The sequence below is a fragment of the Gambusia affinis genome, linkage group LG08 (genome assembly GCF_019740435.1).
Source record: "Gambusia affinis linkage group LG08, SWU_Gaff_1.0, whole genome shotgun sequence".
NCBI lineage: Eukaryota > Metazoa > Chordata > Actinopteri > Cyprinodontiformes > Poeciliidae > Gambusia > Gambusia affinis.
Genome location: NC_057875.1, coordinates 12,882,251 through 12,909,512, shown reverse-complemented (window position 1 = coordinate 12,909,512; position 27,262 = coordinate 12,882,251). Strand labels below are relative to the sequence as shown.

The 27,262-nt window shown below is 38.3% G+C and overlaps 1 protein-coding gene and 1 long non-coding RNA gene across 10 annotated transcripts in view; both read left to right on the top strand.

The window, feature by feature from the left end:
• Nucleotides 1-27,262, top strand: part of LOC122835990 (membrane-associated guanylate kinase, WW and PDZ domain-containing protein 2-like) — a 120,027-nt gene that overhangs the window by 58,142 nt on the left and 34,623 nt on the right. For all 9 annotated transcript variants that reach the window (XM_044125558.1, XM_044125554.1, XM_044125557.1 and 6 more), the window contains 3 exons: nucleotides 13,296-13,520; nucleotides 16,849-17,077; nucleotides 19,241-19,320. In XM_044125558.1, the coding sequence (XP_043981493.1) occupies nucleotides 13,296-13,520; nucleotides 16,849-17,077; nucleotides 19,241-19,320 (534 nt within the window). The remainder of the gene's footprint in view (nucleotides 1-13,295; nucleotides 13,521-16,848; nucleotides 17,078-19,240; nucleotides 19,321-27,262) is intronic.
• LOC122835993 lies at nucleotides 5,491-6,464 on the top strand. The gene is made up of 4 exons (XR_006371382.1): nucleotides 5,491-5,820; nucleotides 5,903-5,933; nucleotides 6,059-6,240; nucleotides 6,351-6,464. It is a non-coding gene; the product is annotated as an uncharacterized LOC122835993 (long non-coding RNA).

Sequence of the window (27,262 nt, the reverse complement as noted above, 5' to 3'; positions counted from 1 at the left end):
GCGTCAGCTAACCAAGCTACTATGGAGCAGATTTTGGCCGAGGTGAAATCCGTAGCCTCCCGGTTAAATGGAATGGATGAATCTGTCGGTGCCCGTCTCAATGGCATCGATGGCACTTTGAGTGAGATAAAGATATCCATTACCTCTGTGGAGGAGTCCTTATCGTCTCTGTCCAACCGAACATCTCAGCTGGAGAAGCGTGCGGAGGAGGCCGAGGAAAGGATTTCCGCTGCGGAGGACCGTTCGGAGGACCACAGCTCTCGCTTAGCCGCCATGGAAAAAACAGTGGAGCGTCTTCTACTGAAAGTTGATGATTTGGAGAACCGCAGCCGCAAAAATCTAAAAATCATAAATCTTCCCGAGGGGGCGGAGGGCACTACATCTTTGGTGGATTTTCTCCAGTCAGCTCTTCCAGCTCTGGTTGATCTTCCTCCCGATTTTCCTTCGCTGGAGATCGAGCGGGCTCACCGAGCCTTGGCCCCAGCTCCCGATCCGGGCAAACCTCCGAGGAGCGTTCTGGTTCGGTTCTTAAGATTCTCTCAGCGGGAGGCTGTGCTCAGGGCTGCTTTGAAGAAGCGTGATATACGACATGGCGGCTCCCAGTTGCGCTTCTACCCGGATTTGTCCTCTGAGGTCCTGCGTAAGCGACGAGAGTTTGATGCGGTGGGGAGAGCGCTGGCTCGGCTTAACAAGTATCGTGGATTTGCTTACCCAGCTCGCCTTCGTTGTCTGCATGAGGGTCGGATTCACCTTTTTGACACTCCGGAGTCAGCTGCTGTGTTTTTGGACTCTATAAAGTGAAATATCTCTTCTTTTTTGTTCTTGATGGCGCTGTAGAGAGTTTGACTGTTCTCCGAGTCCTTTCTGACCGTTTCATCTCTCTCATGCCAAGTTTTGGACTATGAAAGCGTGACTACACTAAGAACAATTTCATTTTGTATACTTAAGGTGCCTTGAGCTACAGTATTGTATCTATATATTCATTCTCTCTTCTTTTGGAGAGAACGGAAACGAATATAAGCAAGGCGATGCATGCCAATATTGGTCTTTAATTCATTTATTCATGCATCAATATTATTACATTTTATATTTTCCAATTTTCTATGGAGAGAGGACTGTAGGTGGTGTTCAATTTTCGTCCAGGGGCACTGATGCTGTTTCTTGTTGTCCTGTTTGTTTCTGTGATCACACTGTTTAGATACAGTATTGTGAAGTTGTATTTTGATTTTCTTGTGACTTCTTTTGGGATGTTTCTTTCCTGCCAGTTGGGAGCAGGATATGGGAGGGTATGTGCTGCTTGTCAAGGGGTTTTGTTTTGTTCTTTTTTTAGATACTCCACAATAATCTTGGTCTTCTTCTCCTCGTGTCTCTTTTTGATTTCAGTATTTCATTCATCTCCTTCTAACATCATTCATAATAACTTAAGCCAGTATGCCTCGGCCACTTAATCTAATTTCCTGGAATGTCCAGGGTTTAGGCCATGTAATCAAGAGGAAGAAAATTCTGACTTTTTTGCGGAAGCAGGGAGCTGATATTGCTCTTCTTCAGGAAACTAGGCTATCTAGGGTAGAACATATGAAACTAAAAAGAGACTGGGTGGGCAATGTTTATTCTTCTTCTCATCCACAGAACAAAAAGGGCACAGCCATCCTTATTAATAAGAATCTCCCCTTTGCCCTCTTACATGAGGAAAGAGATTCGGAAGGTAGATTTATTCTGATTAAAGGGTCAATTGCTGGTCAATCTATAACCATACTCAATGTCTATGCCCCGAATAATGACTCACCTAACTTCATCTCACAAGTAATTTTATTGTTTAGTCAGTATTGTGATGGTTTTGGCTTGCTGGCTGGCGATTTCAATTGTATATTGGATGCCGGTTTAGATAAATCCTCCGCGGCACATGTGTCCAACCCCAAAGCTTCATCTGCTCTTAAAGAATTATGTTCTGACATTGGGTTGATCGATGTGTGGCGTCAGCTGAACCCCAAAATAAAAGACTACTCTTTTTATTCACACCCTCATAACTCATATTCTAGACTTGATTATTTTTTTATCCCTAAATCTTATCTACATTCTGTTCTGTCTTGCTCTATGGGCTCAATTGCTCTTTCAGACCATGCCCCTATTTATTTACAACTTCAATCTTCATTTAATACTGTGAGGACTCCCATTTGGAGATTTAATACCTCGTTCTTGAACAGCAGTTCTTTTTGTACCCTTGTTAGGAATAATCTTTTACAGTACTGGTCTGATAATGAATCTTCCCCAGTTTCCTCTGCCATGATTTGGGATGCGGCCAAGGCCACCTTAAGAGGGCAGCTCATTTCATATAGCTCTTTTCAGAAAAGAGTTTTGGAGGAAAACAGAAAGAAACTAGAGAATGAGGTGTCTAGGTTGGAGCATATACATAAACAGTTTCCTACATCAGGGAATCTCAAGGCATTAGTTGCTGCCAGGACCAAGCTGAATATGGACTATACTCGCCATGCCCAGAAGCTGTTACTCTATACTAAACAGAAATATTACGAGTTTGGTAACAAATCGAGCCGTCTGCTTGCCTATCAATTAAAGAACCAAATCAACGATCGCTCTATCAATATGATAAGAACATGCAACGGGGATGTTACCTGTGATCCATCTGTTATTAATAACACTTTCAAAGACTTTTATAAATCCCTTTACACGGCTGGTAAAATAGAATCAGATATTGGCTCCTATTTAGATGGTTTTCTCTTACCCTCAATTTCAGAGGAGGCTCGCTCTGCCCTCGATGCTGCTTTTACACCTGAGGAGGTTTGGGCAGCAATCCAATCGATGCCAAATGGAAAATGTCCTGGTCCTGATGGATTTCCACTGGAATTTTTTAAGAAGTTCTGGCCCGAGATCCATCCCATCTTTTTACCTGCTATAAATGATATCTTAGCAGGAGGTGTGCCTCCATCTTGGAGTTTTGCTTCTATCAGCTTATTGTTGAAGAAAGACAAGAATCCCCTGGATTGCTCATCCTATAGACCCATCAGTCTCCTTAATGTTGATTACAAAATTGTTGCGAAGGTGTTGTACGGAGACTAGAAAAAATTCTCCCTAAGATAATAAACCCCGACCAGACAGGTTTTGTGAAATCTAGATATGGAACAGACAATGTGCGTCGTTCTCTAAACGTCGTCCATTATCTTAATCAACATAAAGACCCTGCTTTGCTTATCTCTCTCGATGCAGAAAAGGCCTTTGATCGGGTAGAATGGCCATTTTTATTCCTAGTTTTACAGAAATTTGGCATGGGCCCTAATTTTATTAACATGATTAAAGCCTTCTATTCCAATCCAGTAGCCAGGGTAAATACTAACGGTTTGCTGTCAGACGGTTTTTCTGTTCAGAGGGGTTGTAGACAGGGTTGCCCTTTGTCTCCTTTGCTGTTCACGTTGTTTATTGAACCTTTAGCCGTGGCTATTAGATCTAACCCAGACATATCTGGAATTAGGATTGGTGAAGATCACCATGTGATCTCTCTTTTTGCGGATGATGTCCTTTTATACCTGAAAAACCCAAATAAATCGGTCCCAGCTGTACTTAGCTCCATAGATAAATTTGGTGCTCTTTCGGGCTATAAGGTTAATTTAGGCAAATCTGTCGCTTCTCCTTTCAATATCCCTCAAGATATGGAGCTACAACCTATTTTCCATACATCTAAAAGAGGTTTCAAGTACTTGGGCATCTTTATTACCCCTGATCTGAAAGACTTATTCTCATCAAACTACTCCCCCCTAGTTCAGAACATTAAGAACGATCTGTTGAAATGGTCTACTTTACCTATATCACTTTTCGGTAGGGTTAATACAATAAAAATGAATATTCTCCCTCGCTTAAACTACCTTTTTCAAAACCTTCCTTGCTACTTGTCCCTTACATTTTTTAAATCCCTTAATTCTCATATTTCTCGTTTTATTTGGAACAATAAGCATCAACGAATTAGGTTCTCCACTCTTACTAAACCCAAGCAGTTAGGAGGTTTATCTTTACCCAACTTACAGTTTTACTACTGGTCTGCCCAGCTTAAAATTATGTCAGACTGGTTTTCTAGTAGAGACACCTGCTTATGGCGGAGCCTTGAATCTCTATCATGCTGTCCTAGACGGTTAAGTTCTCTCCCTTTTATCAATAACTTAGATCAATTGGATTCATTGAAGGAAAACATGATAGTTCATAGTACTTTGTTAGCTTGGCAAGACATAAGGAAATACTTGAATATTCCCCCCTTTATCTCAATTAGATCTCCCCTGACTTTAAACCCAGACCTACCAATTTCTATTAGAAGTATTGGCCTATTGAACTGGTCTTGTTCTGGTCTGAATGATTTCTCTGATCTGTTGATTTCCGGTGCTATCAAATCGTTTAACCAAATCAGGAACAAGAGCAACATTCCTCAGAAAGATTTTTACAAATATCTCCAAATTCGCATTTTATGGATTCATTATTTCAGTCCAATGCATTCCGTAGGGAACTGACAGACTTAGAAAATGTTCTGGTTTCAACTAATTCTCCCAAAGGTCTGATTTCCAAATTCTATGCATTGTTACTCAGCTCTGTACCATCAAGCTTTGACTCTGTGAAGCGGTTGTGGGAGCGTGATCTGGAGATGAAGTTCAGTCCTTTAGATTGGCTTAAGATTTGTAATGGAGTTTTTCCTCAATGCACTTCTATTTCTATACAAGAACAGAATTTCAAACTTTTCTATAGATCTTACTATACCCCTGTTCGTCTTCAGAGAATGTTCCCTGACCGTTCCAATCTGTGCTGCAAATGTTTGAGGCATAGAGGTACTTTTCTCCATCTATTCTGGTCATGTGATTTATTAAGGACCTTTTGGAGGGATGTACATTTGGTGACTGAAAAGGTTTTGGGTGTTTGCTTTTCTTTGTCTCCTTTGTTTTATCTTCTAAATGTTTCCCCCAATCATTTGGATCCACATTCTAAATCCTTATTTACAATTCTTCGATTTCTTGCCAAGAAATGTATTTTGTTACAATGGACTTCTCCTTCTGCCCCCACAGTAAATATGTGGCTCACACAGATATCTGTTATCCTTCCTTTGGAAAAGCTGACCCATGATCTTAATCACAAGTCAGACACATTTTTGACACTTTGGGGTCCCCTTGAGTCTTTTCTGCTTGGTCCCTAGGATTTCAGTTTTTTTGTTTTGTTTTGTAGCTCTATTTATTCTTGCCTGCTTTTGTTTTTCCTCTCTTGATGGCTAAGAGGTGATGTGGACTGGAGGTGAAGATTGACACCTTGCTTCTTGTTCATGTGGGGTATTTTATTGTGTGTTTTTTGTGCTGTTTTCTTTTTTTTTTTTGTTTTTTTTTGTTTTTGTTTTTTTTGTCCTGTTTAGTTTTTTTTTTTTATGTGTGGCGGCACAGTTTTCTTCTTTGTTCTTTGTATCATATCGAATCAAAAATTAATAAAAATAATAATGAAAAAAAAAAAACATAAAATGGAATATAATTTATAGTTACTTTTCAAAGCGTGTCTGAAATACAAAAAAAATCCCTCTTACATTCTTTTTCATGTCTGAAAAATGAATGAGAAAAACCAGACACTGACGTAAAGTCTTAAAATTTGAAACATAACAATTATGCGTGCTATACATGCAACCATCTGAGATGAGTCAAAAGATGCCAGTAGATGTCTCAGTCAATATCAGGTGAGCACTTTCCTTTGAACCTGCTGAGGCTCTTCAGGAGGAACTGGAATAAACTTGCCTCATTCTGCTTTATGTTCTCTGAAGCCTGTCTTTTGGTTGGCTTTGAGCTTTCACAGGTGGGATCTCGATGCTTTTTCTATGTCATCCTCCAGTCTTTGTTTACCTGATCCTGTGCGCTTACATTTACATTTTCGACAGGGCATGCTGAATTTGCCTTGAGAGCACTGAGGTAAATGTGCTTACTGACAAAATGGAAGCCTCTTCTATGATCCTTCTGGAGCATTAATGCTGATCCCCTTTTTGTCATTTTTTTGACGCCTCGTTCTATCGTCTCTGCTTCTTCTTTGGCCATAGATTCTTGACTTCGTTTTTCTGACGTGGTACATCCCTGAACTTTTTGACATGGCTTAATAGAGATGTAAAATCCTAAATGCAAAGTACAAAAACGTCAGTAATGTCAGACTGAGCTCGTGTGAGAATAAACCGAGTAACTGCCTCTCCAACCTTCTTCGTCTTCCACTGAAGCACCACTCCTGGTAAAAACCAATTTAGATTCCTCCACAAGTTTACAGACTGTCTCTTGACTCAGGCTAATGAGTAAAAACAACTTGTGTTTCCTCTTTGTTCCCAACCCTTTGCTTTGAAGGATTACAAAAAAGGGATTATGAAGCAAGACATTTTGGCTCCTACCCACAAGCTACTCTGTCACAAGCAGCTGTGTTAATACTTTGACCTGCAGTAAAATGGCTGAATGTCTTTATATCATTGTCTCTTCTTTGCTGTGCTTATCCTATGATACACATTCATTCAACAGTGATTGGAAATGTTTGTTTATTTGCAGATTTATTCTAATTTAGCTTTTTTTTTTGTCGCATCTGGATGTTACAAATCCTCAAAACAAAATTTTGTGCCAAAAAAGTTTTGAAATGATGTTTTTTTTATATGAAGATATTCATGTGTAACCCGTATATGTTTGTCTCAGGTCCAGTAGGTTAACTACACGACAGACACATTCAGGTTAATTTTATTAATTCCAAAAAAAGAGAAAATCAAGTTGGTGGTTAACATCAGTCTAGCAGCTTTTGCCCCTATGCGTTAGATAAAATATAATAAATATCCCTAAACAAACCACAAAGCAACAGCTCCCAATGAGCAGTTTGGCAGCAGTTAATAGCAGTTATCAACAGCCAGCAGTTAACATTTGTAACAAAAAAAAAAAAGCTAAAATGGACAACATTAATAACTAGAAAATTCCTGAAGAAATTTAACTGGGGCCTGCCAAAGTGTGCCCGTCGGTTTGGACCCAGCGTTCTGATGCTAAGAATTAGCATCAATGCTAAGCTTAAAAACTTCCAAAGAACCATGTGGAGAATCACAAGAATGTTGACTAACATGGACATGCACGATTCAGCATGATAATCAGCTCACTTGCATGTTGTCTATACTTGACTTACACCATTAAGTATACTAACCATGGCTAATAAGTCAGAAAAATAGCTAATAGATTATTTAAGCTAAAAGGCTAATGCAAGGCAGTTCCCTAACCTGAGAGAAGAATATAAAGCATTCTAATATTATTGCATCGCCTTACGGCGATGCATTAACCTGAGGGTCATATTGAGGCTTTTATTTTGAAATTTGCAGAAAGCTTCTTTATAAATGCCCACACTAATCCAGTGTGTAAGAGTGCTTTGGATAAACCAATCTCGTCAAGCAAAAATGAGCAAATATATGATGTAAAAATTGCCAAGGCTTTTATTTTGAAATTTTCAGTAAGCATCATAAGAAATGGTCAAACTAATCCCATGTGTAACAGTGAATGTGTTAAATCGTTTCTATAATGCTCAAAACACAAGTAGTTCTAAAGGCCAGCTCAGTCCTCCTCTGTAGTAACTGACAGTTCCACCATGTTGTAGTTCTAACCTTCAGTCTTTGTAGTTCTAAAGAGCAGCTCAACTGTCATGAGAATGAAACACACAGGGAGAGATGGAATCCTAATAGTTTTAAGCAGTTACTTTTTCTGATCAAAGCAGGCCAAACATATCTTTACCTAAGTGTTGCCAATAGCATGTGGGGTATCATTAGAATGTTTTCTGTAATTGATTTACTCCATTCAGTATATTTAAAATGACTAATAAGTAAGAAAAATAGGTAATAGTTTATTTAAGGTAAAAGTCTTATCTTAATGATCTGCCTTGCTGCGCAAGGCTGTTCCCTAACCTGAGAGAAGAATATAAAGCATTCTAATATTATTGCATCGCCTTACGGCGATGCATTAACCTGAGGGAAATATGAAGGCTTTTATTTTGAAAAATAAACATAAGCTTCATATTAAATGCTCACACTAATCCAATGCCTAACAGTGTTTGGGTTAAATTCCTTATTTACTGGCCTAAACAGCCAGTAGTTCTAAATGGAAGCTCTGTTTTAACTGAGTGTCAGTTAGAACTACAGATATGGTGTTCTGATAGTCCTATTTATTATCATTAGGTCAAAGGTTAATGCCATTGCACTGGCTTGCTGCGCAAGCCAGTGCCATAACCTGAGAGGAAAAGATAATATAGGCAGAGATTTTTGCAGCGCTGCACTCACCTGACAGAGATATTGGGGCTTTTATTGGGAAATTTCCATTAAGCTTTATTTAAAATTGACACATTAATCCTGTGTGTAACAATGGTTTGTTAAAATCTGTTATAAAATGCCCAAAACACAAGTAGTTCTAAAGGCCAGCTCATTCCAGAGTGTCCTCCCATAAATCAGCTGCTCTGGCCTCATGTGTTCCGTTGCTATGGTAATGGATCAGCTGCTAACTGTCATGTCTGTGTGAGACAGAAAGGGGGGAAAAAAATTCTATCTTTGTGAGACACCCAGCCAATTAATATGGAAAAAGCACTCCGAACAAACCTTTGCCGTTCAGGAACCGTAATACATATTTGAAAACCGTTTGAAGCGTATGAGAGGGCTATTTGTCGTCTCCGATAGTACCGCAATTCATATTTTTACCTCATTCACAGTAATTGCAGTGATGAGACAAAAAATTGTGCAGAAACTTTTCAGAAATACATGGAAGTGAATCTGGGAGAGCGTCAGTTACCCTGTCCCATGATTTCACTCTGAAGCACCTTGACAGAAAACCGTAAATGCTAGAGAAAAATCGAACACATTTTACCGGAGCAGGCATGCGTATCAATGTCATGACCGAGTTTGATACCAATCGGGTGATATTTGTGGGCGTGACGGCGATTTCAAAATCGCTTTGGGGTCAAAAATCTGCTTAAATTCTCACTCTAAAAAGTGGCAGTTGGTTTCAGTTATGCTCTGCGTTTCGGCAGTTGGAAATTTGGCTCGTTTTTCGCTTTTTACGTCGCCATCGTACGTCCGATTCCTTATAAAAATAATAGCTCCAATGCCGGGACCGAGCCGCACGTTTTGATACCACTTTTGTGGCTGGGCTCGCAGCGGTACGAGCCGCATTAACGGTAACGGAAGAAGAAATATATAATATTAAAGAGACATTCTATTGGGTGTAGAACAATAGGTTCCTGCCCATGCAATGCATGGAGGCAGTGACTGACTTGCTTCGCAAGTCAGTCACTGCTCTCCTTATGCATTGCTATGGGGCAGGCCCCAATGATAATAGTTAAAAACATATACAAAACATAGGAAAGTTACTCATTAAACACTGTATATTATTAAATGTATATGGTATAACATAGTACTTGTAAAGAAAACAGGGCTGATCCTCCGCCCACAACCGACCCACGTGACCGCAAGTCTCCAAACAAAGCCTAGCGGCGCGTTGTTTCTATGTAAACATGACTCGATTGGTGCATCATTTCTACCGGATTTTCACAATATATCAGCTACTATAATGGACAGAGGAACTAACAAGTTCATGTCATCAACTGGGAAGAGGTTACTGGTTTCTCAGTCACAAGCTGGTTGCAAACCTGAGGCCAGCAGGTGTCAGTCAGTTGTGGTAGATCTGAAATTTGGTTTGATGACCTCAATATGAGAAACTACAGACTGATGGGAGGAACCAAAGAGCTCTGTTAAGGTAAAGGCAAATCTTCTGAAGCTGGGATATAATTAATTTAATCTCACATAATTATCGCGGTAGAAGCAATTTGTTTGTTAAAATTTTATGAAATATATTTGTTCTATTTGATGTTTGTTGTGAATGACGTATAGTTACAAATGAACGAGGTAATTAGTCCAACGTTTAGAAACTACAGCGGCTGTAATGCGCCACAGCAAAGGTAAACAAAGGTAAAATAACCCGAACAGGTAATCAACTCAAAACCACTCCTACCTTTTTACTCTCTCTCTCTCTTTGTAGTTTAAACACACCCGTTACCGTGGCAACCGCTTGCGACCAGCAAAACGAGCAGATTATGTTAAAAACCATAACATTCAGTCAGTTACGATATCAAGTTTCCAGGCTTGATATTTATTTCTCGATTATTAATCAGCGCTTCTCTGAACACAGCGATGGTTGATTGACCAGCTGTACTTGGTGCTAGAGAGGCTAACACGAGTAACAGTTTAGTCCAAAGCCTTTTCTGCTAAAATAAAAATCTGTAGTGTATGTCAGATACATTACACATTGCATATTGATCTGTTTAGCTAACGTAAGACTGTGCAGCAGACAGGCTTCAAGGTGTAGAAGTTGTATCAGTACTGCCATTATGCTGTACTTAGCTAACGGGAAGCGTGTGTTTGTGAGACGGCCACGCACGTTGTAGTCGCGTTACGACGTAGAATGAGCATCAGCCAATGAAAAACGGTCTCTGGTAAGTTCCATACATGACACAGTTACAGACAGAAACACCATTGAAGGTGGAAGCTGTTAGAATCTTAAAGGGTTTGAAAAATACTTAAATGAACCATTAAAACCCTTATAAAATATATTCATCAAACCTTTTGTCATTGGTCAAATATTTGAAAACCTGTTTTTTTTTTTTTGTTTTTTTTTTTTTGTTCAGTTCTGTGTATTATCAAGGAAGAAATATCACTTGTTCTGATTCACATTGAGCAGTCACATTTCTTTTTGATAAACTGAAGGATAAAACAGGTTTTGAATCCAGCAGTAAAATAAAATCACATTTGTTCTGCCCCCCTGAGAGGCTTGGATTTGTGGATAAGAAGACGAAATATAAAGTCTTTTTCTCCTGGGCTGAGAGTTGTTGTGATGTCTCAACGCTCCTGGATCTTTTGATGGGTTGAAACTTTAGCACTGTTAGTAATCTATGGTTGTCTACATGTGAGGGACTTTTAGAAGAATCTACACACAAAATTTACAACAGAATACTTTATAACAATAAGAACTTAAAAGTAAGAGCAGGTGTTAAAATTTTCTGTGGCACTCTTGTAAATTTAAGTTAGAAAATTAGGTGCTGTGGGGGTTTTTGCAAACAAAATCAACAAGTGGAGAACAAGAGCCACTATAACAGCCCAAACATGAACTGCATGCTGCCTTTGAGCCTTTTATTGCATCAAGACACATACTGTTTGCATAAATGAGATGAAGATATATAATTTCATATTGAATAAAACAACATGCTGTCACAGGAAAACAAATCCTTGCTTGATCCTCAGAACTCAAGAGGGAAAATAGCAGGCAGACAAGTTAAACTACCTCTATAAAAGCAGTAGCAAGAGCCTTGACCTGCAGGTTACAGTTTGTTGATCTGTAACCTACAAGTGTGTTAAAACAATTTAAATGAGAAAATCTATTACTAGTCATGTTACAGAAGCAATTGTTTACTGTCCATCAATATGAGAAGGGTTACAGTCCCTGTTCTGAAAAATGTGAAGTCCTTCGTTTTGCAGAAAGATTATTCACAAGTGAAAAACCTTTAAGATGGTTGTTACTCTTCCTCAAAGTGTACAGATCTGCTGCTATTAGAGGTTTTAGAGAAGCTTTCATTGGACCAAAGTGGGAATGTTGAATTCTGATGCACAATGCTGGAAAGTGTTGTGTATTCTTGGAAACATGCAGTGCAACCTGAATATATTCACACCCTTTGGGAATATCAATTAAATATTATTTTCATTTAACTAAATAGTTTGTGTGTGATAGGAAATCATTCAGTTATTTGCGTCATGTTTACATTTTGTTAAGAAAAATTATTCAGAGCAATCAAAACCTACCTATGATTACTGAGGAGAGTTTGACTTCAAGTTTTGAGGTTGGAACCCTAATCACCCCAATCTTAAAGTCTAGACTCAGCGGAAGATGTTAAAACATTAATATTAAGTTAGAATAAACATGTCAGTCAAATTTAAATGTACTAGAGGTATGAATAATTTTGGAATTGACTGTCAGTTTTGAAGTCTGCATCTTTTGGTAAAACTGAACTCTCCCTTAACGTCTTAAAGGTTTTTTTCCGCTGTTAAGGATGCCAATTACATTTAGCAACATGCACCCCAACTTCAATTTTCATTCTGTCCCTCCTTCTAACACTGTAATAATCGCTCTCCAGGCACGCTTTGCTAATTCTGTCCAGAGTAACAGTTGCAGCTGAGGAAAAGTGAGATTAATTAAGAGGAACAGACAGCTGGTTAGGGCTTTAAGAGGCTGCAAACTACTGAATCAGATAATTTAGCTCAGCAGTGATGCAAAAGTTGTATTTAACCCAGTGGTGCTTTTGAAAACAACACTTTGTACCACTCGCATATGAGTCTACCCACTAAAACAAAACTCAAATGCATATTAAATGTAAATGCTTTACTAAATTGGCTTCTTTTTGTTAAAAATCGGATTTCCAATAATGTGCGTGGGTCATTTAGTTTCTGTCTGTCTGACAATCTCCTTTTCAAGGTTGCACCGATCAATCCCACTGACAACGCATTAAAATCAAAACAAAAGCATGATGGGAAGGAAGTCTAAACGAGGTCTGAAACCTGAAAATTCACAGTGAGAGGGTAATCTCTTGGAAATTTGTGAAAGGGAGATTGGAGTGTGGAACAAAAGCAACAAGCCTCTGTTAGTCAGAGGCTGCCAAAAGCTTACAGTTTGTATCCTTCCTGTAAGATTATACTGCAGCAGAATGCCAGGTGTTGAGTAAATTTCACTCAGGAGTAAATTAATACATGGAGAGGCAGCTCTGCTTTTTCACCACGGAGCTGCTCAAACAATTCTGTATAAAATTTTATTCTTTGATTGTCCAGAAAGTAAAGCGACAATTCTGACTTGCATGTTGGAGGTCGGATTTTGTTTTTGTCTTTTCTGTTTGTCTTTTTGTTACTTGTTTGTTTTTTAATTACCGTAATAAAAGACGAAGTTGTTTTTAAGTGTTTTTTTCGAGAGTCATAGTTGCCAGACTGTATCTGCCAGATATGACCACTAATGGTTGCTTCTGCTTGCAACCTGAGCCTGCTGATGCACAACATTGATTCATGCTAATGTTTAGTTAAATAACAGGTAGTTTTTCAGTCCAGTTATCTGCTCTCCATTCTGTCTATGTAGCTGATTTGAAAGGCAGTCATATTGTCTCTAAGCCCTCCATGCCGACATTACATCGGCTGACATTGCTCCGTTCTGTGCTCCTACATTCAGACCTCTAATCCAGTAGCTCTCTGCCCTTAGATAACTTCTACGGGACACCGAAACCTCCAGCGGAGCCGTCCCCGGCAGCGCCTCCTCTGAATGTGAGTGAGGCCTTGCTTCCCGGAGCCCGGCCAAGCGCCCAGGGCAAGAGAAAGAGGAATCAGTCGGTCAGCAACATGGAACAGCGTGCCAGCCTGGAGCCGCCTGAGGAGGAGGAAGAGGAGAGCCCAGTTGTCAATGGCAACGGAGTGGCCATCACACCGGGTACGATCACAGCAGGAAGACAGTGTGTTGTAAAACCTCATATTCTGTTTTTCCCAAGACAGAGTAAGGCATACTGCGGAGAAGGAAACTCATGCAAGACCTTCAAAATTATTTACTAATAAAAATCTGAAAGGTGTGGGGTGCTTTTTGTTTTCATCCCTTCTATCACTTTCCTACAGAATTAATTGGTGTACATTTTTATTTTAGTGTTAATTCAGCCGTTCTGTGAAGTTTGCTAGTTAGTGAACAAACGGCATCATAAAAACCAAGCATCAGTTTGTGCTGATCGGGAAAAAAGTTTTGGAGAACATGGTTAGGTTCTACAACAAAATGCTAAGCTAACATCTCACAGAGCACTGCTCAGTTCCTCATCTGGAAATAGAAAGTGTCAACAAGAAAACTGTTTTGCTTTTGACTCAGAAATTAAAGGTCATGAAGTTTATTTTCCAAATGTCAAGTTGTCTAAACATTGTTTCATAAGTTCATTAATCTTAAATTGTGAAATTTAACTTCAGGCTGTGATTTAAACCAAATGATTATTTCAAAATATGCAAAAAAAAACTGCCATCACCTTGTTAAAGAGGACACGTTTTTATATTATTTTCACTCGCAATACCAAGTTAAAATAATTACTTATTTTACTTTAGAATCATTTTAATTTTTTGTTTCAAGTAGCATGAAGAAAAATTCTTATCTAATAATAAATTGTATTAAATATTACAATTAATTTTGATTAAAAAAACATTTTGTGTGAACAGAACATTATCCTCAAGCATTAAAATGAACATTTTGCCTTAATAACACAGGAGTCAGACCAATGTAACGCACTTCCATCTCAGGATACAGAAACATGACGCTAAGCATTCTGGGAAATAGTTCCCACTCCTCTCTTTCTTCTATCATTTTTTTCAAGTGCTAACCTAAAAACTCTAGTTTATTCAACTCTTGGAAGTTTGACAAAATTAATTAAAGGTGAACCCAACCTAATTCTGTAAGTTTATCTTTCACAAAGTCACAAATTGAGGTTCAAAATCTAAAATTTTAAGCCAGTTTATTTGGCTTAAAGTGTCGAAGATAGTAGACACAACTAAATGTGGTTCAAATGTTTTACAGTGTAGTAAACAATGCAAACATTGGGAAAATGATCTGATCAGATAAGAAAAAACAAACCTAATCAAAGTTGAAAGGAAGATAGTTAGAGCTAAATACAGAATAATCTTCAAATAAAACCTGGTAGAGGTTGTTAAAGTAGTTTTGGTTCGGTTTTGGAGTTTTGTCTTAAAGTCCATCACTAAATTAACTTGATAATTTATTGACTCTGGAGGCCGAATACATATGAAAGTCACATTTTTCAAAATCTTATGTCCAAAGAATTTTAAATCTTTTTCCTTGCACTTCATCTTTAAGTACTGCTTTGATTCAGTGCTTAAAATCCCAACAAAACGCATTCAAGGTTGAGGTTTTAAGATGACAAAATGTGATAAAGTTTGTGGTTTATAAATACTTTTACAAAGCATTGTAAATTCAACAGTTTGGAGGTTTCTATCCAACATCCTGTTTAAAATCTTACAACATAAAGCATGTTGTGTTTTAGAACAGCTGTGATCGTGAAGACATTTTATTTTTTCTGGTTTGGATTTCTGGCTACCTTTTAGTTTTGTCCCACTGGTATGATTGAATCGAACCGGAGCAACAAGCCAGTTGTTATTGCAGTTGTTACCTATCCTTTTTACTGTCCCCTAAGGTGAAAAGCGACTCTCTTCCCTCCTGCAGCCCGATGTCACGTCTGCAGCTCAATCAGCAGCTCCGACAAACTGCACCCTGAGCAGTTGTAACAAATGTTAACAGACTCTGCTGACATGAGTGTGAACTGCAAAGGTTAACAGTAACCTTATGTAACAGAAGGAACAAGAGCAGCGTAATGTCTCCATTTTTAGTCACTGGCTAGAGTCTCATAAAGGCTTTGACTCCCGTCTTTCTGTCCTCTCATTTCTCCGTCTCTCTTGTTGTCTCTCTGCCACTGGCTTTCGTCCTTGTTGCTATTAATACCAAACGTCCCTCTGTTTCTCTCCTCCTCACTTTTCCCAACCTCCTGATTTTTTTTCGTTTTTGTTATTTTGTCCCTGTGGACCTGTCTTTGCTGCCCCCACTCTTCCTTCTCTTTTCTCCATCTGTCTTTGTTGTCCCTTGTGAAAGCATTCCATGTTTACGTTTTCTCTTCATGTATTTATTCCCCCCCCATAAGCTGTAAAAATATCACAGTATTTGAGTCAGGATTATTGTAAAATATGTTTTTTACAATAAGGAACAGGGCTATAAAAAGTATTTTCCCTGTTACAAAATTGTTGTTTTTGTCATGTTGTCAAAGTAATCTGAGTAAATACAAAAAGCCAAAGGGAGAATATAATTACCCATATTTTAAAATCATATATGAAATGTCATTACCGGTAATCACATTTATTCTATTCACTTTTACTAGCCACACATTTAAATTGAACTTGCCTGATAACATAAAATAGGCTCAAAAAACAACGAACGATGTCCCACTCTAAAAAAAAAAAAAAATTCAAGAAACATTGTTCATCTATCAGTCAGAAACTGGGTACAAATATTATCCATGAGATAATTTGAAGATGATAACCACTGCTGAACACAAAGGCTGGTCACATATTTTCCAAAAAACATCTTGATGATCCTAAAACCCTTTTTTTTTTAAATGAACTGACAAGAAAAAAAAGTCACTTTTTGAACATTTTGTTACATCTGGTGTAAAACTAAAACATCACCTACAGCTTATTTGTTGCTTCACAATCTAGTTGACATACCACAATCAAGTTTGATTTAGAGGCAATTACTTATAATTCACCATAGGTCAGGCTAGTTTAGATCACCAAACTACATTTTTATTTACTCATGTCGTCTTTGTCTGATGATATCATTAGTTTTATAATCTGAAACATTTGTGACAAAATAAGTCAGGATTATTGTAAAGTAACTCTGTTCAGGATTTCCAATCCAAACAGTGGGTTTCGCATCATTCCACCAGCTTTTCTCTCTCCTCTGATGACCTCTCCTTGTGTTTGTGACTCAGTCTGTGACCTCTATAGTTTCTGTCTTTCCCTGTTTTCTCAGTTTCTGACATTCCTATGCTTTTTTTTTCTGCTCATGCTGATTGTTCTTAGATGCCGCCCTCCCTCCCCGGCTGCCTCTGTCTCCTGGGGCTTCACAGTTCTGCGGTGGCTCTGCTCTGACTCATCACACACCAAGTGTGTAGTGCGCCCTCACGTCTGCATGTGTGTGTGAGAATAAGTCTGTTTTTGTGCTCCAGAGTCCAGTGAACATGAGGACAAGAGCACAGATGCCTCTGGGGAGGTTGCAGCTGAAGGGTCCAGCCAGGCCCCAGCATCATCCGAGCCTCCGACTGAAGGGGAGGAGGCCCCAAAGTCTCCCTCCAAATCCCCCTCCAAAGTCCCTGATGTAGATGAAGAAGAGCTCGGTCCTCTGCCTGACAACTGGGAGATGGCTTACACAGAGAAGGGGGAAGTTTACTTTATAGAGTACGTCACATTTTTGTTTTCATGGCTTAAAATCATGTGACGTTTTTCACTGTGCCTATATTATAGTGCAATTTTTCTTCTAAGGTTTCAGGTTTTTGTAATTTTGTGACAGTAAAAAGACATCTACAGAGAGAAGAACACGTAGAAAAAAAAAGCAGTTTAAATGTAATATTTACATAAAAATCTTTTTTTTTTTATTACTATCTGAAATTAAATCAGACCAAATGTCTCTTGCTTTAGGTAATTTAGAATTGCCGTAATTATTTCTATTTCCTGAATGCCAGAAAAATTTATGTGACATTTTTTTAGGGATTTTCTTTGTAACTTTCTGAATTCAGAACTTTAAATACTGAATGATTGCCGTCTCTTGAAACAATGAGGGAAAGCCCAGATGATTATGTCATGGCCTCCAATTCACAGTTGAGTTATTTGGAGGCTCAAATTTAGGTCATTATAAGTGATCTAAAACAAGAAAAGTTTGGTCTGATTTCACTTCAGAGAGTGAGAGAAAATGTCTTTTTATTCAGTGTTTGTATGAAAATATCTGGTTTCAACTGTATTTTTCCATACAGCTGAAGTGAGGAGGAGGAAGTTAGAAAAAAGGTTTTTTGATAGCAGTAACTTGGAGTTAAACTGGAACCCTGAGGAGGAATTTAAATGCTCTCTGTTGCAATTCTGGCAAATTTCATATTGATGTAATTTATTTTTTCGTTCCATATTGTTACTCAGACACAGATATTCATATTTTACACACCAACTGTTTGGAAAGGTCACATCGATTTGTGCTCCAATTATTTAGCTTTCAAAATGTTGCAAGGGCTCTTTCAGGTTATCCAAACTATATATCCAGAGAATAATGTGCTGTGTATTCCAATTAAAAAGGTAATTTTCATGAAACCAAACACAGTCCACATCTTATTTACAATAGTCCATTTGATGCTGTAGATCTAGATGTCACATTATCGTACATAATACTTTTCTGCTATGAAAATTCAGTTTTGATCCTAGACTTTTAATGTTTATGGATTTTGTTTGAGACTGAAACATGATAAATATGTGCTATAATAATCAACAACATAAGTTTTTATCCTATCCGCAGGATTCAGAGGAGATGTAATAGTAATCTTGTAATTCTGCAGGTTTTCTGAAAGTCTTTTATAGTTTTTCTCTGAACTTTGGCTGTTTATTTTCACTCCGGTGCCTGGCTATTTTGAGAGGAATGTGTTTGTGTTTGATAAGCCACTTAGCTGTGACCCATAGATCACTCTGACATGAAACAGCACACACACTCGATATGAACATGATCACTTTAAGAAACTTTACCACAGATACCCAGTTTCTTCCAGTGTATTTGGTTGAGACTCTGAAAAACACAGATGAATCAGGGTGTGTAACATAAATTGGTATTTTAGCACCAACAAGGTAATTCCCACAAAGATATTAGTGTGTGTATTTTTCTAAACCTAAAGTGTTAACCATTATTGAGTGGGAGTGAAGCAGAGAACTTGTTATTGGAAGTGTTGCCTTCTAACATCTCCATCAAGCCACTCTACTATCTCCATGAAATCCTGAACATAAATATTATTAAATTTCTCAGTGTCATGCAGTGTTAACTTCTGGTCAAAAATCTTGCTTTCTAGTCATGCCAAAGCTGCCAAAATGTCTGTATTGGTAAAACGTAGCTTTCTAACTTTATGTTATAAGATCAGGATGTTACACCCAGTGTAGATAAAATAAAATTGTTAAAAATAAACCTGATGAAATGCACCCACTTTAAAGTCATGGTTTATGTATGTGTGTGTGTAAATTTTATAGCTCTGGCCTCTCCTCTTGAATAATTGATGTGGCTTAGCACTGCTAATCATACATATGCACACACACTGTGAAAATGGCAAAAATTTCCGTGTGTGTGTGTATGTCTATCCTGTTGAACTAACACTCCTCTCACCCTTGCTAATTAGTAGCGGGAGGCTAATTAGTGGATTAATAGGCAATCGGTTTACCTCAGATATCCCCTCGTCTTTCTTCAGTAACACCACATATAGGACATTGGTGTTATTTTTTACACTTTTTTTTTTTAATGCTCTCTGTCAGTCACTCTCTGACCTCTGTTTGCACTTTTTTCCCCACCCTTTATTACCTTCATCTGCGCCTCACCTCCAGTCACAACACCAAAACTACATCATGGCTCGATCCGCGGCTAGCGAAGAAAGCGAAACCACCCGAGGAGTGCAGGGAGGACGGTGAGTCTGAGCAGCCTGTTTGTTCTCTTAAAAGCTTTAGTTCACGTTCACGAGAGTCAAGCTCATCTCTGGGAATTCGTAGGTGTGTGTTGTCTCCACGTTTCCTGCTGCTTCTGCACCTGATGTCTCTTTATAACACACTGTTTTCCCTTCCTGGAGGATGAGCTCATAAAAACACCCAGCTGTTAAAAATGTGTGCTGCTGGTCTCTTGCTTCTCCAGAGGTTTTAATTCACTTTTGATGGAAGGATTTTAAAATCCAGACAGAATAAAATGAACAAATGAAGTCCGACTAGGCAGGAAACTAATGTGTTTTACCTTACTTTGACACATTGCAACTTGAGTGTATTTAGTTGAGATTTTTAGGGAGGAAAATTTCTAAACAAGTGTATCTTGTATTTAACTCTTGCGATTCCACTGAGGAAGAGTTTCCATTAATGGTTTGTGTTGTTTTCGATAATCTATTCCTGGTTTGTCCTTCTGAGATTGAATGTCTCCTGGAAATCCACACTACAGGCTAAATTTGGACTCAGTCATGGCTTCAACAGTGTTTGGACAGCAAAGCGCTGCATGCAGGCCATTAAGCTTAGAACGCATAAAGTGATTGCATTATTTATTTATATAAAACCGTGTGTTTATTACTCCACCATTTGATTAAGAGCTACATGAAACGGAGCAACTAGAACAAAAGGTAAGGTGAACATTTGTTCGACTGTATCAGCCTTTAGCCAACAAATTAGCTTGCGATGAAATTCACTAAAGTGAATCTGAATCAATATCTTCTTTTCCTCTGTTTTTCATCTGTTCTGTATTTTTTTTCTCTACATAATTGTAGCTTAAACCCCCACCCCATTTCTTCTTTCAATCCCCTCTCGTTAAATTCTCTACTCATTTTTTGTCTTCTCCCCCACGCTACATCCCTCCCAATCTCGTCTTTGGGCAGTACTGGGCCAGACTGTGACGGGAATGCTAATGACCCAAGTCAGCTCCGCATAAGCTGACTCTTGCTCTCCAGATTCACAGTCAGACAGAAAAACATGTGGACACCGCTGCTGTCATTGATCAGATCTATAGGGTCTAAATGCAGCAATTTTTAATTTCTCTTAATTTTTATTCACTTTAAACAATGCAAGTGTTTTTTGATGGGAATGAGTTGTTGTCAGAATCTGTTTGTTTACAAGTTTAACTCGTATGTTTACGTTCTTGGTAGGAAGAAAAAAAAAAATCTTTTTTTTTTTCTACTTTTTGCAAACTACAGGATTTCTTGTATAATATGAAAATAGCTTAAATATATATATTCAGGAAGAATTTATCTCTTGCATCAGCCTTCTGGTTAAGATTTGTCATCTTAATATTTCACTATGGATGACACATTAACTGCAGGAACTGGACTTTTTGTGCTGCGTTTTCTGGGGCCCATCACTTTGACAGCAGAACCCAGGGACAAAGCGGAACATCAAGGGGGCGGGATTCTGGTTTACCACTTTTTAAATTACTGTGAACCTTTGGGTTTGTAGCTGGTCATAAAATATAACAGGTTCTGCTTTCTTCATTCTTTGAACCGCTTTTTACATTTTACATTTTTGTCTCTTCCTCAAGGCTGTCATGCACTGCAAAGCAAAAAATCCTAGAGAGTAATTTTGGTCTGGTTTCTAGTGTAAATATCTTAATACACCTGAAATAAGACAAAACTAACTTAAACCATCTTTACAGCAAGTTATAGAGGCTTATTTTAAGTAAATAATTCCTTAATATTGATGAATAGTAACTACTTCTATTGGCAGACAAATTAACTTATAATGTGGGAAAAATGTCTTGTTTTGTTTAAAAGTCTGCCAATAGAACTAGCTCTTTTTCATCAATATTAAGGAACTATTTACTTAAAGCAAGCTAATATGCCTTCCTATATAGTTACCTGTTAGTTAGTTTTGTCTTATTTCAAGTTTCCTAAGACATTTGCACTAGAAACTAGACAAAAAATAGATTTTGTGTTTTTGCAGTGTGGCAATAAGATGGATTTGCCACAGTTTTCCTTGTCCATAATGAACGTATTTTCATACACATCTTCAGCTCTACTGTAGGCAAATGAGATAATTTGACTCAATAATTGACATCAAAAGGATGTCAATTATAAACTTGGCGCAAAAAGAATGTTTTATTTTATTTATTTATCGCTTGATTGAATTATATGTGTTGAACCCATGAAAAACCTGCCAAATTATCTCTGCAACAAATAGCTTATTATGCTTTTGACTCTTTTATCTGTTTGGGTTTATTTTCTTCAGGCTTTTGTGCCCCAAGTGCTGACAATCAGGTACCTGTGTGATGCCTGATTTTTAGCATCTGTAAGAAATACCCAGCTATAGATGTGAATTGGAATCGGCTTCAAGCAAATCACATTTAACTGATTTAAATTTCACTTGTGTGACAGGGCAAATTCAAGCTGCTGTTCTGCAAAACCAAGTTACGGGATTACTTTGACTAAACTCCAAATTGAAGGTCAAGTACAACTTGGGTGTGCTGTTTGTGTCAGATGAACCAACACAACCAAACTGACCAATCAGTCACTGCGGGTTGAAGGATGATGCACCGTCCCACAGCAGTGTGTGACCACGCAGCTCGCTTGAATATGAAGAACTTACTACACACGACTGAGACCCCTGTTTGAATTAACTGTTAAATAATGAATAAGTTGCCATTTCTTTCTTGTTTATTGAAAGTTTTTTCATCCAATCAAATACCAAACCTTTTGGGATTGGCAGAGATGATTTGACAACACAAATTCCTGAGGTCTTGAGTTAAGTATGCATATTTTTTGTGCTCAAACATAAAGCTCTGTTAAATGTATTAGCCTTTCATCAGCGTACATGTGGGAGAATGTTGGCTGCCATTTTCCTTTTGCTCTTTTGGTGTATTGAGACAGAGGTGGGGCACTACAATTTGTGTCCCATATGTGTTGGGAGCCTCATGGAGAGGTGCTGCTGCAGCCTAGTCGCTCTCTAAAAGCACTTGAAGGAGATTAGTGGAGTGTGCAGAGAGATCTTCATCCACTATGAAGGCTGCTTTGTTGCATTTTAGTCTACTCCTTGAAGAGAATCATAAATCTTTTCGATAATGTATTAAGCATACAGTACTAGCTCACTTCCTTTTCTTTTTCTTATTCAGCTTTCTCTCTCAAGTATCCAGCCAAATAGCCGTGTTTCTTGGAACAGGATTTCTGCTGTATGCAAACATTAACATTTAATATCGGTCTGTTTTGATATTAAAGTAGACCGCGATTATGTCTGAAGTAGTGCTTCGACTGATTGATTTAAATTTCCAACGCGGAGGCCAGAGCTTCATTTTCTTTTTCTTTACCTCTTTATCTTGTCTCTTTGAAGTTGATTTGTCCTTTTTCTTCGGGTTTCTGTGTTTCTATCTTGGGGACTGCAGTTTTTAAAGGAACTTATTTCTGTGAGCTAAGCCTGCTGGCAGAGGATTTTGAATCAAAGGCTGTTTGCTGAATTTTTGTGAAGGTCCTGGATGACACATCGTATCCTCTTACCGCTCACCCTTGGAATCCCACCTTGTCAGAGCGGTAAGCACTTCAGCAGCCACAAGGAATTGTTTTTACAAATCCTTGTGATTATTAGACATATTTTGTTTTAATAATTATTTAGATATTTTTTAACAAATTATTCATTTGTTGGGTTTTTGTTTCTATTTTTGCGTCAGCCGTGCATGTTGAATAAAGTATGTAGAGAGCAGAGAAGATGTTGAAGGATAAAAGTAGACAGAATGATATAATAAAAGTGAGCAGGCAACATAAGGACGAAGTGGGGCCGATTTTAAATGCCCCTTTGCCTGAAGGATTTCTCAGCCTCTGGCAGGCAGCAGACAGATATTCAGAGGAACTTTCATCACTTGCTGGTTTCCTTTTCCTTCTTGTTATTCCCTTTTTGTTGCCTCCATCTCATGCATGTCTGGTCTTTCTGCTTCACTTTCCTTTGGGATCTCATATCCTCATTCTGCATTCTCTTTCTCCTTGTGCGGTCTCCCAGGCCTCTTTTGCTCCCATGCTGCATTTTGGTGAATCTGGAAAGAGGTTTGTTTGTGTTGATGTGTTGGTACGAATGTTGGTGAAACCTTCAAACACATCAGCAGGTCCTGTATCTGTGCACTGAGGCGCACTCTGAGTTTGTAGCCAGAGATCTGCATCAAATGGAGTATTTTTGCTTAAGCTTGTTTGTCGTATCTGCTCAAATGAAATTGTGCTAAGGTTTTTCTTTGTACAGTTTTAACTCCTTTTTTCAGCTGGTTGTAAGCTGCTATGTAGCAGTAATTGTTACTTTTTCTATTTGTATCATTAAAAAAAATAAAATCATGTCCTATATTTTTATTTTAAAACAACAATGGATTATTTTTACTCAAGGTTGTCATGCTGTGATCATTTCAAACTGAGACGACAAAAAATATTTTGCTGCATGGATGAACGCCTGATTTTGTCATAAAATGGGGAAGCAAAAACAGAGAGAGAAACCTGCCCCCAAGAAAAAAAACAAACATCACTAAAAATAAAATAAGTATAATGTAGCATCTTTTAGTTTGTGTTCATTATTTTAGATCTAAATCCTCCAACATGCAACTTCCCCAAAAACATTGTGTTTTATCCAGGGAGTTTGGTTTGCTATCTGTTTCATCAGTGGCATAGGAGGATAGATCTCCATAGTTTATTGCTGGAAATTCAGAGTTTCATCCCCAGAAGAAGGAGTGTTTACTGATGGGATTTGCGATAAAACAGTAACTGGGATGCTGCAAGAGACACAGACTGAGTGGCAGAGCGTGTATTCGCGTTGTTCCAGCACACGACGCCGACGGGTCCAACCCCCACCTGGGGAGTGAGAGAGAAGTGGCTCCGCTTAAAGCACTGATTAAACCTCAGATGGTTTTACTTTTCCTTCTGATGGTTGTTTTACCAGACAGACCACATCGAGAGGAGTTAACTCAGATGGTGGTGCTTATTGGACTGAATCAGCTCAAACGTGAAGGAGAGCATCAGATGTTTAATTTAAACGTTTTTGATTTGGTAATTCACAAAAAGGTGAAATACAAACTGAAACCGTATACAATTATCAGGCTGTAGGGGTGAATAGGTTGTTTTGAACAAAACATAAGTTTGCTTCCCTAATTTAAAAACAATGGGGAGATACTTGTTTCATTTGCTCCATTTTCTAGGTTAGGGGGTAGGGTCAGGGCCGGCCCAAGGCATAAGCAAACTAAGCAGTCGCTTAGGGCCACTAAGAGGCCCCCTCAGAGGAGCTGATTTTTTTTTTTTTAGCTATTGAAGTTGCGCTTAAGAGAAATTTATGTAATCAAAGAATGTCATGAATATGTGTGAATGTATTCCGTCTTAAGTTGGGCTCCATCGATTGCAGTTTTCTGGCCGGTCCCTGGTTACCGATCTTTGAAAAGCCTGATCTGCTGATTTTGATTTTGGCTAATATACTTTTTTTTTTTTTTTGTCTGAAATGTTGCTAAATATAGCAAGAAAGTCACTGAGTTGGGAACAGTGAGGTGAATATTGTAAACTGCAAACGTTCAGCCCTGACCTGGTGGGTCGGTCTGTCAGTCACGCCTCTCACTGTGGAGCAGAAGAGGACAGAAACTGATTTTTAAACCTTTAAAGACGAAGATAACATTAGGGGATGAGATGGGCTTCACATGTAAATGTCGGGCGATCACAATCCCCCAAAATTAAGGAAATCAGCGCCCACTGGTTGATAAATCTGTGGGCCAATAAATGTGTCCTATATTATACATGTATTTAATGTAAACAGCACTCCCAGAGATGCAATACGTTTATGGCAGGTGTGTGAATGATCTAATGATTGGGCTGCTGATTGCAGCCAGTCCACATTGTTAACAGAACTAGAGGGCCCCAAAACCAAATTTTGCTTAGGGCCCCATGGAGGCTTGGGCCGGCCCTGTCGACATACAGGGAGTGAAAAATGTCTTGAATTGTCAGAGCCTGAACACAGCCTGGATTCATAATATCCACATTCTCATTGTTGCATAAAGCTTAATGTAGTTTAGTATGGATGAAGCAATTTCTGATGCAGAATAAATAAATAAACATAACCTAAATATTCTTTAATTTACACACTTAATCAGAAAGTTTAACAATCCAAATTGGTCAAATTCATGTCTGTGGAGAGTGCAGGTTCTTTCGATGCAAACATATCTGTATGGCCAGACCAAAAATATTCTTTAACTTAAAATCCCAAAGTTTTCATTTGTAAATATTCGTTATATGCGATATTCGACCAGATCATTGCGCAATTAAAATTTTTCTTTTTACCATAAATGTATTGGTTTGTACAGCTGGATATTCATCTTATTTCAATATGTTGATATGCAGTTTTTTATGTTCAAATCTTTAAATAATTAACTGCTAAATATTATCTACAAATAAATAGCACACAATAAAATTCAGTCTAATTAGTGGCGAGTCCCATCAAAGCCCGACTCACAATACCTGTTATTTAGTTATATACTTGATTAAATAAAATGTTTTAATAATGCTTCTGTTTTTCTGTAAACTTTATATCCTAAAGAGTCACATAAAGTCACCCATGTGTTTTCTTCTGCTCATTAGTCAGGGAGACAGCTGGCAGAAAAAGTTATCTGACATAAAAGCTTCACATTTGGACTTTTCTGTCATTCAGACTCTAATCAAACTGCACAAATGAGCCTCTCAGAGCCACAGATACGTCTTCAAACATGGCGAAGAATCAGATTTGGAATAAAAGGAGAATGTACTTTTATTTGTTCAGATATGCTAACACTGTTCAGCCTTTTAATGCGCAGCACATACACACTCTGCAAATATGTGAATGCTTAAACACACACACACACTCTTTCTATGTTTCAGCGGCAGGAAACAGAGACAAGACGCAGCCCTCAGCTCAAGCAAGGGAAGAGGGAGGGGAAAAAAAAGACTTTCACTGCTGGTTTCCATGGAAACTGTCTCCCGTTCAGTTTAGGGGGAGGGCAAGCAGCAAGCGCATAAGTTAGGCCGACATTTAAGGTGGCTCCCGGACAGGGTGGGAGGGGATTATTTAAGGTGGTATAAAGTAGGTTTGGTTGCTGTGGAGCCAGAATAAGGAGGGTCGTGTGAGGTAATGGCTGAGCAGCGCGAGTCCGCTGAGAGAATGATAATGCAGACCGGAGATAATTGAGGTGTGGCCTGCTTTCACCTTGGACTGCACAGTCAGCATGCTCCACTGCCAGGATGCACACACTTTGACACACACATTCTCACATGGATTATTGATATCAAGATCACGGATCTGCCAGTAATTACATTAAAGCGTGAGGGATGTTGCTATAATACCAGCGTCACGCAAAGCAAATAATTGTAAAAATGATAAGATTGAGGATTTATGTGTTGATGTGTGCATCAGTGATTGTTGTGATTATGTGTCACACGCTGCTGTTTATGCAATGTCTGTGTTTCCCACCCAATCACAAAGCAATGCTTTTTGCTCAAGAGTATAAAGTCTCCTGAGAGTAGCTGGTATTTACTGTTTTGTGTGAGACATGAATTAATTTTGCTAATGCAGCCCAGAATGGCCTTTAGTTCTCCAAAGCTGTCATGCATATGAAAAAAAAATTGTCATAAATGCTTTTTTTATACTTCAGAAATCAGAAATTTTAATTTCGTCTTTCTTCTGAATTATGAGAGCCGATTAATGCAGTGTGACACATGTAATACAATCAATTAGTCTTTATTTCTGGGAGCATTTTCATACACAACAAAACAAAGAACTTTTACATAAGCTAATAACGTGAGGCAACAAAAACAACAAAACAAATGGAACAGAAAGAATTACTTAACCAAGGCCAAGATTTGAAAAAACATAAATGTGAATAATTCATGTTGTTTTGAAGGACTGGATAAATGT